General features: G+C 39.8%; 1 protein-coding gene across 1 annotated transcript; it reads left to right on the top strand.

The window, feature by feature from the left end:
* Window positions 1–1,430: 1,430 nt before the first annotated feature.
* RUBCNL (rubicon like autophagy enhancer) lies at window positions 1,431–15,226 on the top strand. Its single transcript, XM_089501132.1, has 15 exons — window positions 1,431–1,491; window positions 1,692–2,351; window positions 3,169–3,254; window positions 3,492–3,690; window positions 3,806–3,937; window positions 4,144–4,207; window positions 4,298–4,419; window positions 5,130–5,142; window positions 8,955–9,089; window positions 12,524–12,588; window positions 12,765–13,003; window positions 13,317–13,378; window positions 13,484–13,637; window positions 13,739–13,829; window positions 15,084–15,226. Exons 1-15 carry the CDS (start codon window positions 1,431–1,433, stop codon window positions 15,224–15,226), a joined length of 2,226 nt encoding a protein of 741 aa, XP_089357258.1.
* Window positions 15,227–15,451: the final 225 nt, after the last annotated feature.

The following is a 15,451-nucleotide window of genomic DNA, read 5'->3' as shown; positions in this document are numbered from 1 at the left end:
GATGAATAGAATAGGCACTTTTAAGTGTAATATGAAAAAATATGCATTCATAATATTAATGCCTTGTTTCTAACAGATACATAACTGTTGTTGAGGGGGTTCAGCGAAAATTAATTGAATGACTGAGTAGCAGGGGAGTTTGATGGTTGGGAGGTATGCATCCAGGATATATCTGGGAAAGTTATATATTTTTTTTGTCTTCTTTGGCTGCGGTTTCATGCAATTTGTGTGATATGAATCCCAGATCTATACAATGTTCAATGCGTGTTACAAATTATCTGTGGCTTCTGCTTTTTTCTTTAGAGGCCAAACCCTTTCTTCACTCCTTTTGTCTGAATGTTTCTCACTATACGTAACTGAAGATGGGAAATGCATACACTTACTACTCTTGTAACTCCCTGTACAGCTCAACAAATCTTTGTAATGATTAATAGGGCAAGGTTAATGTATTTAGACGAGTCAGTCCCTTAAGCCCTTTTTTTGTGTAGAGGGATGTCATTTTGCTTGTTTTGAAGATTACCTTTTGTGTGTTCATTATCACTAAATGACTTAACATGACAAAATAAAAGCCTCCGTATCAGAAAGGTGTCGTTTTGTGTAAACATTTTGTGCCGTGGGAACACCTGTAAGGTGTACCGAACTAGTAATTTTTTTTTTGTTTCAATGTGTTATTTCCCTAACACTGACAATAAAGATACACACTCCCCAAGTTGTATTGAATAGCAGACTCTCCTGATGGCAGTAATATCATACTCTCCCCCTGATGTATAGAGAAGTATTTTAATGGAGGCATCTCCATTTTTTAACCCCTTAATGACAGCCTGTACATGTAGGGTTAATATCTTTAAATACAGCTTTAACTGGTTTTTGGTGGTTCTTCTAAAAACAGTTTAACCCGAGGAGCTGCAGCTTAGACCGCGTCATAACTGACTGAAGCCTTTTCTTGTCGATGAAATATAAATGCTAAAAAAAAATGAAGTGGGAGTATTTCCAGTCGGGTGACAGTTTCTGTCTTCTAATGCTCCTGTTTTACCATGAACATTCTCGAACACCTTGTTGTGCTGACATACCTGGTCTAGTTACGTAAATCGAAATCGAAGTGCTTGGACTCGCAGCATGCAATGTCTTCTCACCCGTATTGTAATAAATATTTACTTTTCATCTGATACTTTATTTCGACATCTTAATATATAATTAGAAACCCCTATACTGCTTAATGACTACCAGTGGTTTGTTTGTTTTAGTCTTGGTTTTTGTGATATAGCATGGTAAAATGAAGGTGTTTCTATGTGGGTTGTTTTAATGCATTCAAATATTTTTGAGAACAAACTCACTTGGGACAAAAGAGAGTATTTGCATTTTAGGAATGGGAGTTTATTTCGTGTTCACCTTTTTTTCAGATGACAAGTAGTTATATACCAGTAAAGACCATGGCTGTCTCAAATCCTATAAGCATGCTGCCGAGAATGCCAACTATTCTGTTTCCTGCAGGTAAGCGCCTCTTCCTGAATCCACGTAACCACTCTGTAGGTCCATGTAATGGCCATGCAAACATAACATGATAAATGTTGGTGCATCTTCCAAACTACCAAATGATGCCATATTTCATCAATTACATCTTTCTTCGATTTGTCTTTGGCCATAATAAAAATAACTTTTTAATCCTTTTTTTTTTTTTTTCTTGCTCGCAGATGAACTACCTAGACCAGCTGTGATTGGTTTAGCTGGCAGCCGTGGGTCATACACTGACAGTACTACGGCTATCAAAGAAATTCTTGCTTCCGTATTAAACATACCAAGCAGTTTTAAATCCAAATTATCCACAAGTATGGATCTAGAGGACAGTGACCCCGAGTACTGGGAGAGTAGTAATAATGGTGACTCTGACACAGACAGTGACTCGTATTGTGTTCCTTTGATCTCCTGTGCCCAGAATGATGTTCGGTTTAATAGGCACGCTGCATGTTGGGATAACTCACAGACAGACTCTCATGGTTCTTCCACCTCTGATCCACCTAGTCTTTCACCTAAAATCCCCATCGTAAATCCATCAAGCGATGTGGCGGAATTTGAGCTTTCGCCATTTGCGAAACATGGGCAGTGCGAAAGCATAGACTTCAGTTTGTCTGATTTCCCACAGAAATTGAATTTGTCTATTCAGAAGGACGCAAGGAGATTTTCTTCACCTAATCTTGAAAGCCACCATCTAAACTTTGGTCAACATTTACCTAATCTTGGTTCAGATGTCCTTCCTTTGACTTGTATTACTAATACAGCGGGCCCTGAGCATTGCTGTGTGGAAGATGGCAAATCCTTCCATCGGTCACAGTCATATTCCAGTATCCAAAAAGGTAATATTAAAGCTTCAAAACCATTCTCTCTATTTTTATTTTATTGTTAACCCACAAGTAATAGACAGTATAAAATCAGAGGTTATTATTAATCAATTAATGTTTGGTAGTATTACACTTAATACCCAGCAACTGAAATGATTCAGATAATACTTTGAGTAATGATCACATGGAATCTCACTGTACTTATTCATGTATTAAAAAAATCTGATTTGGTTCTGTATAGCACGATTGCTTTGACATGAAGTATCACACCCCAGCCGCACCTGTACTGATATCTGGCAGCATTGTTTTCTTTCTATTAAATGATTGCGTTGTTTGTATAACATGGCCTTTTAAAACTCTGATACCCACAATATTATTTCTGCGTATCCACAATGTATTACATTGATATATATCTCAGTAGTCTATTATATGTAGTGGTGTATTTACCTTGAGTGATAAAGATCATATTAAAGTACTTTTTAGTTCACCTCCCTGCACTGTGAGCATTTAGAGCCAGTTGTGGCTGCAAATAGAGAAGATGAGGCCCCTTAAATTGACCTTTTTTATTATTTGCATGCATGAGATTCCCCACTATGTTTAAAGTTTAAATGCATATGGCTGGACGGTTTTTTATTTTTTTATTGGTTTTTTTTTTTTGTGTGTGTGTGAAGATGGACTTTAGGTAACAGATTTACTACGAAACACTCTTTAATATGTAATATTTTTTTCAAATTAGTCTTGAATGATTGTAATATAAGTGTTAGGAGCATTGTATCTTATACTTTTTTTTTTTCCCCCACTGTGTGATATAACAAATGTATCTTTTATGCAGCTTCAGATAAGGTGTTGGATTCAAGTACAGATCCTTTGCCTCACTCAACAGAAAAACTCTTTGAACCTGCTGTGAATTTGGAGAATGTAAGAACAGCTTTGTGTAATACTTGTGTAATACTGTTATTTGACACCAAAATGGAAAATCTTCAGGGAAGCGTTCACGAGTTAATGTGGTTTTTTGTATTTTTTTTTTTTATTTTTTTTTAAGTAAGTGTAAAAAATATATTGGTTTGACAGACTAGATATTGCTTTTATAAGCTGGCTATGAATGATCAATTTTGTTGCAAAAAAAATGTTTTTTTCGCTTTATTATTTCTCAAGGAAAATGAGCACTTCTTGGTAGCGGACATGTTTATATCTGTATTTGAAAAAATGAAAAGCAATCTGCAAGGTTTGCAGTATGAGAACTGGAAATCAAGAAGAGGTCTGTATCGGCTTCCAAGAGATTTACGAGAGGATTGCTTCTTTAGAAAAAAATACAATTCTGAGTCTGCAGCCTCAGTCGACAGTGGCTATGATGGTAAGTATTTGTTTTCTGTGTAGCCACTGTATCACTTATGAAATAAAGTACTAAAACAAGTGACATAAATAGTGATTGATGATTTGTCTCTTTTTATCTCTGTTTTATTATTAAGGTTTTGCTGCAACGCAACAGAATTCTCCATCAGATCCCATCTTAGAAGAAGTTGACACCAAACTTTCCTCAAAGTGTGACGCGTGTGAAGATGAAGATGGTGGCTATTATAACGATGAATTTGTCATTATAGGTAATATTATAGGTAGCCTTTTTTTCTATTGGTTAGTTATATGGAATATGAGGTATTACATCTCTTGGTTATAATGCAAGATGATTGCTGTAGAGAGATGCACCATTGATTAATTGAATAGGAAAGCTGAAATAAAATATTCCACTAAAACGTAGCATATAGCCCCTTTTTGACTGTACTTTTGTCTCCTCTTCATTTTCCTGCAGAACTAGAAGATTATGAGAAATTGTGTGCACCTGCGTCCAAACAATGTGAAACGACACCAGAGTGGTAACACCGGAATTCTCTATAGACTTTTATTAAGATGACAGCTTGAGTTATACAAGTCGTCAACTCTAAATTATCCATCTTCCCTTTAAGTCCCAGTCCTGCGCCAGGCTCAAACTCGGCTGAAGAAACCGCAAAGAAGCTGTACAGGGCTTTCAGACAGCAATGGCTGCAGATTAGTGGGGAATGCCAAGAAACTGGCTCCGCGGACCATTGTGCAGACAGGGTAGGTTTTACCAGACAAACCTGCAGGAGGGCATGGTCATCAAAGTGGGGATGCCAACCACGTATTTTATAGGCTATGGCACCTCCAGCACAACACTTCTGTAAAAGATTAAAGCTTTAAGTTTACAAACAAATACATTTTCTTCCAGTAAAGAGAATGCTGCTCTGGATCATGGTCTGGGCAACAGTTTCTCTAACATTTAAAAAAGGAACAGAGTTAAATAGTCTTGTATGATAACCTGTGGTCTTTTGTCTTAAACTATCTATCTATGATTAGCTTAATTTGTCCTGAAAAATAAAATAAGCTTAATTATGGAGAGTGTAAACTGTTTAATAAGCTTGTCCTCCAAATCTAACTTTAACTAAACTACAGAAATTGGCTCCCCCCCCCCCACTGAGAAATTATTATTATTATTATTTGTTTTATATAGCGCCATCAAATTCCGTAGCGCTGTACAATGGGTAGACAGGACATAACAAGTAGTATGTTACATTACAAATTGACTAACAGAGACAACAGGTGAGGAAGGCCCTGCTCAAAAGAGCTTACAGTCTAGAGGGAGTTGGGTGTATTACACAATAGACAAAAGTGCCGTTGTTAGGGATAGACCAGCCACACTAGTAAAAGTATTGCAGGAGAGGGACTAGGAAAGGTGAGCTAAAGGAGTATGGGAGGCCGTCCAGTGTGCTATGTTGTAAGCATCCTTAAAGAAGTGGGTCTTGAGGGATTTTTTGAAGGAATAAAGGCAGGGGGAGAGACGGATAGACCGGGGGAGGGCATTCCAGAGGATAGGGGCAGCCCTTGAGAAATCTTGTAAGCGGGCATGAGAGCTAGAAATCAGAGGAGAGGATAGAAGGAGATCATTGGATGAGCGGAGAGACCGGTTAGGAGTGTATTTAGAGATGAGAGAGGAGATGTAGGGAGGGGGGAACCGCTGTGAAGGGCTTTGAAAGTAAGAGTGAGGATTTTGAAGTGAGTCCTGAAGCGCACAGGCAGCCAGTGAAGAGACTGACAGAGGGGAGAGACATTAGTAAAGCGATGGGAGAGGAAGATGAGTCTGGCAGCAGCATTCATGGTGGATTGTAGAGGGGTGAGACGGTTAAGAGGGAGACCGGCTAAGATAGAGTAACAGTAGTGAAGACTGGAGATAATCAGGGCATGGACAAGAGCCTTAGTGGCATGCTGCCTTAGGAAGGGACGGATACAGGCAATGTTTTTAAGATTAAGGCGACAGTTTTTAGAGACAGACTGAATATGGGGTGTGAACGAAAGGTCGGAGTCAAGGGTGACACCAAGACAGCGTGCATGAGTAGACGGGGAGATGATGTCACCATTAACATTGAGGGAGATAGATGGGGGAATCTGAGAGTTGGAGGGAGGGAAGATGAGGAGTTCAGTTTTGGAGAGGTTGAGTTTCAAGAAACATTCAGACATCCAGGTAGAGACAGATGCAAGGCAGTTAGTTACATGATCTAAGACAGAGGGAGAGAGATCAGGGGAGGATAGATAGATCTGGGTGTCATCAGCATACAGGTGGTAGTGAAAGCCAAAGGATGAGATCAGTTTGCCAAGGGAGGAAGTGTAAAGCGAGAACAGAAGGGGTCCTAAAACGGAGCCTTGGGGTAGAGGGGAGGGGAAGTGTTACTGGAGACAGAGACACTGAAGGTACGATCAGAGAGGTAGGAAGTGAGCCATGAGAGAGCAGTATCACGGAGGCCAAGATCATAAAGCTTTTGAAGGAGAAGAGGGTGGTCCACCGTGTCAAAAGCAGCAGAAAGGTCCAGTAGGATTAGCATGGAGTAGTGGCCCTTGGATTTAGCAGTGAGTAAGTCATTAGTAACTTTAGTAAGGGCAGTCTCAGTAGAGTGTCGAGGGCGAAAACCAGATTGAAGAGGGTCAAGCAGGAAGTTGGAGTCTAGAAACTTAGTTGTGTATAAACAATTCTTTCAAGAAGCTTGGAGGTGAAAGGAAGCAGAGAGATGGGACGGTAGTTGGAGAGACCAGTCGTGTCGAGGGAGGACTTTTTCAAAATAGGAGTAATGGTAGCATGCTTGAAGGACGATGGGACAGATCCAGTAGTGAGGGAAAGGTTGAAGATATGAGTTAGAGTAGGGACAAGGGTAGATGAAAGAGACTGGGTGAGATGGGAAGGGATGGGGTCAAGGGGGCAAGTGGTAGGACAAGAGGAAAGAAGAAGAGCATGTACATCTTCTTCAGTGACAGCAGAGAAATGAGTTAATGTAGTGAGGGGAGAAGAGGTCAGTGGGAAGGGGGGTGCGTAGTCAGAGGGAGGTGACTGTGCAGATATGTCATCTCTGATAGTTTGAATTTTATTATTGAAGAATGTGGCAAAGTCAGATGCATTAAGGTTAGTGGAAGGGGTAGTAGGGATCGGTCGAAGCAGGGAATTGAAAGTATTAAAGAGTCGTTTGGGGTTGTGGGACAGGGAGGAGAGGAGGGAGGTGAAGTAGGTTTCTTTAGCAAGGTTGAGAGCAGAGTAGTAGGAACGTAGCATAAATTTATAGTGCAGAAAGTCAGACATGGAATTAGACTTTTGCCAACTACGTTCGGCAGTGCGGGAACAACGTCGAAGGTGTCGGGTTACAGTCGTGTGCCAGGGTTGGAAGTGTGAATGTTGTGAGGAGCGAGTAGTAGCTGGTGCTACATGCTCAAGAGCAGATATGAGAGTGGCGTTATAGACCGGTAGCGTTGTTAGGGCATGACATGTTTGAGATTGGAGAGAGGAGAGGGAGTAAATTGATTGAGAAGTCCTGAAGGTTAATAGAGTTGAGGTCTCTGGTTAGGTGGGGTTGGGGTGCACGGGGGCGAGTATGAGGCAAGATTAGAGAGCAGGAAAGGAAGTGGTGGTCAGAGAGGGGGAAAGGGGAATTTAAAAGGTTAGTGGGAGTGCACATGCTAGAAACAATAAGGTCCAGGGTGTTACCATAATCATGAGTAGGGGAGTTAATATGTTGCTGGAGATCAAAAGAGGAAGTGATAGAAAGAAATTTTGAAGCCATGGGACTCATTGGGGTGTCAACTGGGATGTTGAAATCCCCAAGAACAACAGAAGGAACATCAGAGGAGAGGAAGAGAGGGAGCCATGAGGAGAAGTGATCAAGAAAGATGTTAGCCTGGCCAGGGGGCGATATAGAACAGCAATGCGTATGGAGATGGGATGAAATAGTCGGATAGCATGGACTTCGAATGAGGGGAAAGAGAGTGATGGGGCAAAGGGAATAGGTTGAAAGGTACAAATAGGGGAGAGTAAGAAGCCTACCCCTCCACCCTTCTTGTCATCAGGTCTGGGAGTGTGAGTGAGGTGTAGGCCACCATAGGAGAGGGCAGCAGGAGAAGCAGTGTTAGAAGAGGTTAGCCAGGTTTCAGTTAGAGCAAGAAGGTGTAGGGAACTAGAGACAAAGTGGTCATGTAGGGCTGTTAGTTTGTTACAGACAGAACGTGCATTCCAGAGAGCAAAGGTAAATGGGGGATAGGAAGAGCGGCAGGGTATGTGGACAAGATTATTTGGGTTTCTGGAATGTTGAATGGGAGAGGATGAGGAAGAGAGCACCAAAGGAGGCCCAGGGTTTGGGGAGATATCCCCAGCAGCTAGAAGAAGTAGAATAGAGAGTGAGAGGAGGTGGGAATAGGACCTGTGTGAGCGGAGGGATTTCTGGGGGTGGGGGGAAGGGAGGAGGTAAAGTTGAGAAGCGCTTGGGATGAGAGAAGGGGAGAAGAAAGTAATGAAGGTGCAATGCATACATAGTGTGGGGTAGCTGGTGGCTGGAGAGAGATGATGATTTTACATACAATAGAGGAAAGGGAAAGGAGGATTCTAAACATGGTAATTGAATGGGAATGGAGTGGGGCATGCGCAGCGAGCAGTAGGTAGTACTAAACAGTTCTGTGGGTGCTTGGTTGCAGGGTGCCTCCTGGTTCCTCTGTGTCCTTCCTTGTTGTCCTCCTTGGTGAACTCCCTTGGTCAACTCCCAGATAGTGGCACTTAGTGAAAAATTGGCACTTGGATGGAAAGTGGCACACAGATGGAATGTGGCCTGTGCCTCTAAGAGGCTTGTGCCTCATATGTCACTACTGATATAGGGATGGCTGCTTGTTAGGTATGTACCAATTGGTTAATTACCCCACAATAAAATCAGAGACACATGGGGAGAGGGGGTTATAGCTAACAGGGTACCAGTAATTCAGTATTGACAGATCAAAGGACAAAGGGATGATACAGATGCTAAGGGTGGAATACCTGATTAAATAATTAATTAATTAAGCAGGCCAGCCAGCAATGAAGCTGAATAACAGTCAGGGCAAGGCAATGTGTCCAAACCCCAGTACTCTGTTTTGTTTTTTGTTTTTCTTTCTTCCCATGATGGTTACCAAGTTCCGAGTTTGCGTCTTTAAAAACATGAGCGTGCCAGATTTAATTATAACCTGTAACAGGGTAATAATTTCCTTTTTAAAATAACTACAATTTATATTCTGGTGTTTTTGTCTTGTTCTGTAGCTAATGAGTGCACATGCCATTCCAGAAGAGTTCGAGTCAAGTTTAAATTTGGAGGAGGAGATAAAAAAGTTCAGATTGAGAGAAGCAAAAGAGTGGCGCTCTCCTCGTTTCCAGATCATAACCAATATTCACCCGTACATCAAGTAAGTGTTTGCGCTCTCCTGTGCCCTTTTGCCTGGTTTAATGCTTAAATAATACTTTTGTTTCTTCATTTATGCTGATTTTGTACATAAAAATCATGCTATGCAGTTAAACATATAGTGCACTTTTTAAGGTGAATTTTACAATATTTAGAAAGTTTCAGAAAACAAAAATTCACTTTCCTGTCTTTGCTAGAACTTGCATAAACCCTAAACCAATGCTAAGCAAGCATCTGATTAACCCCTTAATGACAATTGCCGGTTCTGGCACGACACGGAAAAACAAGTCGTTTACGACAAATGACGTGCCAGAACCGGCACGTCTTTAAACGGGTGCAGAAAGCAATCTACGTTCGCTTTCTGCACCCAAACGGCATTGCTGTAATGCCTCGACCTCGAGGCATTCAGCAACACCACGATCGGCACCAGGGGCCATCTCTGGCCCCTCCCCGGGGCGCCATACATTGTATGGCGGCGGACGCCCGTTTTTAAAAATCGTTGATCGCCTCCTAAACTTAAATGGTGTTGCTGGAATGCCTCGATCAGGAGGCATCCAGCGACACCAAACACTTACCTCTGGATGGACTGTGACCGCTCCGGAGAGCGTTCACAGCCGCAGCTGCCGGTGATCTTCGCCATCAGCAAGATGGCGGCGGCCCGGGAAAAAAAATAATAAAGATGAAAAAGTTCGCTAGACGGTCTCCAGACCCTCTGGAGAACTCTGGCTCCACTTGCAGGTTGAATACAGGTACTGCATTCAACCATGCAAGTCAATGAAGCCCAGCTTTCTAATCACAGTGTGATTAGTAAAAATAAATTAAAAAATAAAATTAATAATAATTAGAAAAAAATAGTAAAAAAAACAGTAAAATGTAAAAATAATTTCCCACTGATGTCACTTGTTCGCTTCAAGTTGATAAAATTTTTTAAATTTTTTTTAAAAAAAACAAAAAAAATAAAATATATATATAAAAAAATATATTTTTGTGAGCAAGTCCTAAAATTAGCACATTAGCTTAAAACAATTCTCGCATGGAAAGAGTTAAAATATTGGCATATTAAATGCCCATGGGGTGTCTACTTTAAAAAAAAAAATGTATGATTTGATGGGGTAAATTGAATTGGCCGGGTTCAACAATGTCCCAATTAACACGGGGGGAAGGATGGCCACACATCTAATTTCCAATTAGAAAAATGCACACGTACCAAATGTGGCCTTTTAGTTCCCCCCAAAAATGACAAACCCATGCATGTGGGGTATCACTGTACTCAGGAGATGTTGCTGAACACATATTGGGGTGTCGTGTGACAGCGGCATATACCAGGAGCTGTAAATTCATACATTACATAGGTGTGTGAGGGAAAAATACACACAAAAGAATACTACTGCAAACTTTGAAAAAATTCTGGTGGTAAAATGTGTGCATGCAAAGAGTTAAAATACTAGCATTTGAAATACCCTGGGGTGTCTAGTTTTCAAAAATATATGGCTTTATTGTGCATACTGAAATGGCCCGGCTCAAAGATGTACCAAATAGGGCACGGGCAGTTGATCGCCAAACGCCAAAGTTCAACATTGAAAATGCGCATGCCCCAAATGTGGCCCTTTTGCCCCCAAACAGCCAGGCAAAATCATTCATGTGAGGGATCGCTGTACTCAGGAGATGTTGCTAAACACATATTGGGGTGTTTTATGATACTGACATATACCAGAACCTGTTTATTCATACCTAAATTAAAATGTGTGTGAAAAAACTAATGCAAAAAAAAATTACTACCATAAAGTTTGACAAAGGCTAATGGTAGAATTAGTGCTTGGAAAGGGTTAAAATACTAGCATTTGGAATACCCTGGGCTGTCTAGTTTTCAAAAATATATGACTTGATGGGGTAAATTGCATTGGCCGGCTTCAAATATACCCGAAATGGCACATGGGGGAAGAATTACCAGATTTGGAAAAAATGGCTTTGAAATAGCAAGATGCTACCTGTACTTATTGCCCCATAATGTGTAGAAAAAAGCAAAAAAAACATAAAAACATTGGGTATTTCTAAACTCAGGACAAATAGTAGAATCTATTTAGCAGGTTTTTTCATTACCTTTTATAGATGAGTAAAAGATTTTTCAACTAAAAGTTAGAAACAGTCATTTTTTTTCTACATTTTTCACCATATTTTATAATTGTTTTTAATAGTAAATAATATGATACAATCAAAACAATGTCATCTAAAGAAAGCCCTTCTTGTCCGGAAAAAAACAATATATAATGTGTGTGGGTTCAGTAAACGGGAAAGAAGAAAATTACGGTTAAACACGAGCAGCGCAGAAATTTTAAAACGGCCATTGTCACGAAGGGTACAAAAAGTAAAATCAGCCTTTGTCACGAAGGGGTTAAACAGAATTGTACTTTGTCCTTACAAACGGGCACCATCTGTTTTAAACTAATTGTGGAAGTGATTAGTCACTAGAAAAAACACTGATAATGAAAGGGGATATAGTCTTTCTGCAAAGTGCATGAACCTGGTGATCTTGTGACGTGACCAAGGTCAGTCAGAGCCAGCTGTAAGTCGAGTAGTTTTGCCAGTATCAAAGTTTTTTTGTCCTTTTTTCCAGTATTTCTAGGTTTGTTGAGAAAAGGATTCCACTGCAAAAGAAACAAACAAAAAAAAAACTGTAAAGATTGCTGACAAATACTCAGTATAGTCACAGATTGGCAATCTGTGGTATCGCTTATGACATGATCATGTTTGTATTGTATATTCAAAATATGCTTGAAGTGAATCCAGGGCACATTTTTTGCAATTTTTGTTGTTGTTGAAGCACAAGTCATGCAAGGAAATTTACTGTATCAAGATGTTAAACCTTTATGAGTGAGCATAACTGAAATTCCATGCATTCATCCATCGGCTTTTTCTCCCCCAATGATCTTCCTTTTAAAATGGTCCTGGGACTGATCTTAGTGCCCAGGTTGGCTGGACTAGTCTGATAATCGGCAGTCACCACAGAGAATGCCCCCGGTGTGTAGATGTCTGTCTGTAACCTGACAGAAGCCTCCGCAATGCGTGGGGGAAGATCTACAATAGCATTCTACATGTTAAAAAAATGTGGCATGCGCCGGTGTGGGGCTAACTGCTTGGGGCACTATTTTGTTGAGAATGGGCCTAACCTTGGGTACAAATAGATACAACATTCTTCCTAAATATCAGAAAAACCTGTTACGTTCAGCTACATGCTATCTAGCTTGGGAAGCTCATCATCAGGGAACTCCCTGGAGCTGCAACGTCTTCCTGGATGTATCTGAACGCTGTAAATCTACTTTAACATCCAGGTTACTGTGTTTACTTCTACTGCTAGGGAGGAAAGATTTATTGGTTCAACCAGGAGACGGGAAATGTATATATGATATTTAAATTAAAAATGCATTTGGTATTTTGCAGGAGGGATGTTGTCGTAGCATCACAGAATTATTTGTGTGTTGGCTGTGGCACTAAAGTGGAGCCAAGTAAGTAAAAATAAATACAATTTTCTGATCGTTCTGTTTGCTATATTGACGAGACCTTCTTTAAAACGTTGAACTTTTTATAAATAACTCCAATAAGTCCATAGAAACATCTAGGCCGGATGATAAAACTCAGACATTTTAGTCTTTATGTCCTTCCTATCTATTCTTGTTTTCAGGATACACCAGTAGACTGCGGTACTGTGAATACCTGGGAAAGTATTTTTGTGATTGCTGTCACAGCTACGCGGAGAGTCCTATTCCCGCCAGGATTCTTTCAAAGTGGAACTTTAGTAAATACTACGTCAGCAATTTCTCTAAAAACCTCCTCGATGGTATATGGGAGAGCCATAAATTCAACATTCAGTGTGAAAACCCAGCCTTGTACATGAAAGTGAGAGACCTCAACCGAGTCAAGGTAAGAAAGATATTGTGACGCTAGCAACAAAAAACAAAAAAAAGATTCTGCCATACTATCCTTTACAATGAATCCGGCTAGGGAGGAATGCTTATTTGTAGTGTCGCTGTATTGTAATTTCTGATTATTTTTTTTATTTATTAACAACTCAAAAATTAGAGCAAAAATCTGTTTTTTTATGCATAAACTAATGTTTTTAAGGAAACTTTAGACTTCCGTGAGCACATATTGATTTGTTTCATTAAGTAATTAACTGTTCCTCTCCTCAACTACTGGTTCCATTCATAGTAACATATTTTTATTTTATTTTCAGGAATTACAACAACAGCTTATTCATTTAAAGAGATTGCTGACTACATGTAGATTAGCAGACAGGTAATTTGCCATTTAAAATGTCTTATGAAATGCAGGCCTTGTGTGTTTTTATTACTTATTATTTTTATTTTTCTTAAACCTTAATCTCCCTTCTCTCCCACCCAGCGTTTTAAAGGCCTTTGAGGATGTGCCCTCCTACCTGACAGAGGAGCTGCATGTCTTTACATTAAATGATCTATTAAAGGTGAAGCAGCGAACGCTGGTAACTTCCCTGCGCGAACTACTCCACACTGGTACAGCTCACGTGGAGAACTGTGAGGTATGGGATGTCTATGGCCTGTTGATTTCTTTTCACTTGCATTGCACATATAATGTTCTAGCTTGCATTTGCTTAATATTTGAATTCCATTTCTTTTTCAGTTGTGTCAAGCCAAAGGTTTTATTTGTGAATTCTGTCAGGGCAAAGATGTTCTCTTTGCCTTCCAGACTGAGACGTGTGCAAGATGTGAAGGTATGTCGCAAGACGTTGATGTGGATTTGGGTTTCCCAATAGTTAGACATATATTTTCCATATGTAGTATTTTAATTAAGGAAAATTGCAGTCAAACCATGTGTGCATTTAATGGCAGAAGCCAACGCCTATCATCCGTTTATAAAGTATGCAGGTTTGTGTGACTGAAGACCCTGGCTAAAGTAGCTTGTTTTACTTTTGTGAGACCCCAATCAATTATAGGTTAAACAGCCATTTAATGTGTGTTATGGGGTGCACATTTTGAGCATGTTGCCAGTCATATCCACAACTGCATTTCTGATACAGCTTTAATGATTCATTCCCTTAAAACCTCCTCCGTTTTTATATATTTTTTCCACCCATACTGTACGTTCAATAAAAGGCCAAGAAAATCATTAGTAGGCGTTATATGGCTGTCCTGGTTGGACTTGGTGCTGGTTCCTAAAAACAAATCTGGAATAGTGGAGGGTGGACTGAAACAACTCTTGTTATTCACACTAAACATTAAATAATTACAGTTTTTAACACTGGTGCTTTGCATTCCATAATAGGGAAGTCTACCTTTTAGTTATAAGTTATTAAAAGTTACACTAAATACACATCTGCAAAAGGAGCTATTATGGTGTTTCCAGGATTTTCATTATTCACGTTCTATAAAGCTAGTCCCCCTTTGATGGCAGGTCCTGGCAACCTTTAGAAGTGTGGGGAGAGAGGATTTAAGAGGATAGCTGTTTCACTGTCATAAATGTCAAATTATGCACTTATCTCCTTCTCTGATGTCCTTTTTTAAACTAAAAACTCATTGGCAAGAAGCACAAGCTGTAGGTGGTTTTAATAAATTAGCTATGCTGAAAGTTGGGACAAATCCCCTAAAAGACAACAGTGGACAATATCTTTGTTAAAGGGAGCGTGGTAATGTCTTAAAATTACAGAGGGTAGCCATTTTTTAATTAGAGATGCGTTTGGTTACATACTCTAATGCTGCGTATGTTTTGGTACATATACAGTAGCTGTGGCTGTTGAATCAATGGCAAAACGCAGTAGGAGGAAAATTTGAGGTTTTTATTTTCTTCAGGCAATTCGTTGGAAAATGTGTGTTTTGTATATTTTGTCTGGTTACCCTATGCAATATAAGAAAACACAGGGCATTAGATCTACTCTTTGTATATACTCTTGTGTAAACCATCGTGTAATCCATTTTTACCTATGTCTTATTGTGATTTTTTTTACAACATTGTTTCCTTATTGACCTAGGTTGCAAAGCATGCTTCCACAAGAAATGTTTCAAAAACAACGATTGTCCAAAATGTCGCAGGATACAAGCCCGAGAAGCTTGCAAAAGGAGTACATCGCCCATTCTACAGGACGCTGAATCGGACTTTATACCAGTGCAATAATGTGTCACGATTTTATACCCGAATCTTTTACATTTTTTAAATTGCCAAACTTTTTATTTTAAAAAAATGTAGGGCATTTAATGGTGAAAAGTGTTTCCCTGAATGAATGTACTTTGTAAAATGTTTATAAGCTGCTTTTATCAGGTTTTAAGGTTTTTTAAGGTTATTAATTTGTTTGCTTATGCCCTTCGGTGCCAAAACCGGCAACAAACTGCGTGGTCAAGC

The sequence above is a fragment of the Sceloporus occidentalis genome, unplaced genomic scaffold (genome assembly GCF_023333645.1).
Source record: "Sceloporus occidentalis isolate IW3139 unplaced genomic scaffold, rSceOcc1.0.p SCAF_164, whole genome shotgun sequence".
NCBI classification, from domain to species: domain Eukaryota; kingdom Metazoa; phylum Chordata; class Lepidosauria; order Squamata; family Phrynosomatidae; genus Sceloporus; species Sceloporus occidentalis.
The sequence above is the reverse complement of the archived record's forward strand: the minus strand, read 5'-3'. Positions and strand labels throughout refer to the sequence as shown.

What these genes read in the sequence shown, in the direction of transcription:
- RUBCNL (XM_089501132.1), top strand. Translation starts at nt 1,431, where the DNA reads ATGGCTGTCTCAAATCCTATAAGCATGCTGCCGAGAATGCCAACTATT. An exon ending in AGTCGACAGTGGCTATGATG is followed by an intron (nt 3,691 to 3,805) that starts GTAAGTATTTGT and finishes TTTATTATTAAG; the next exon opens with GTTTTGCTGCAACGCAACAG. An exon ending in GAGACCTCAACCGAGTCAAG is followed by an intron (nt 13,004 to 13,316) that starts GTAAGAAAGATA and finishes TTTTATTTTCAG; the next exon opens with GAATTACAACAACAGCTTAT.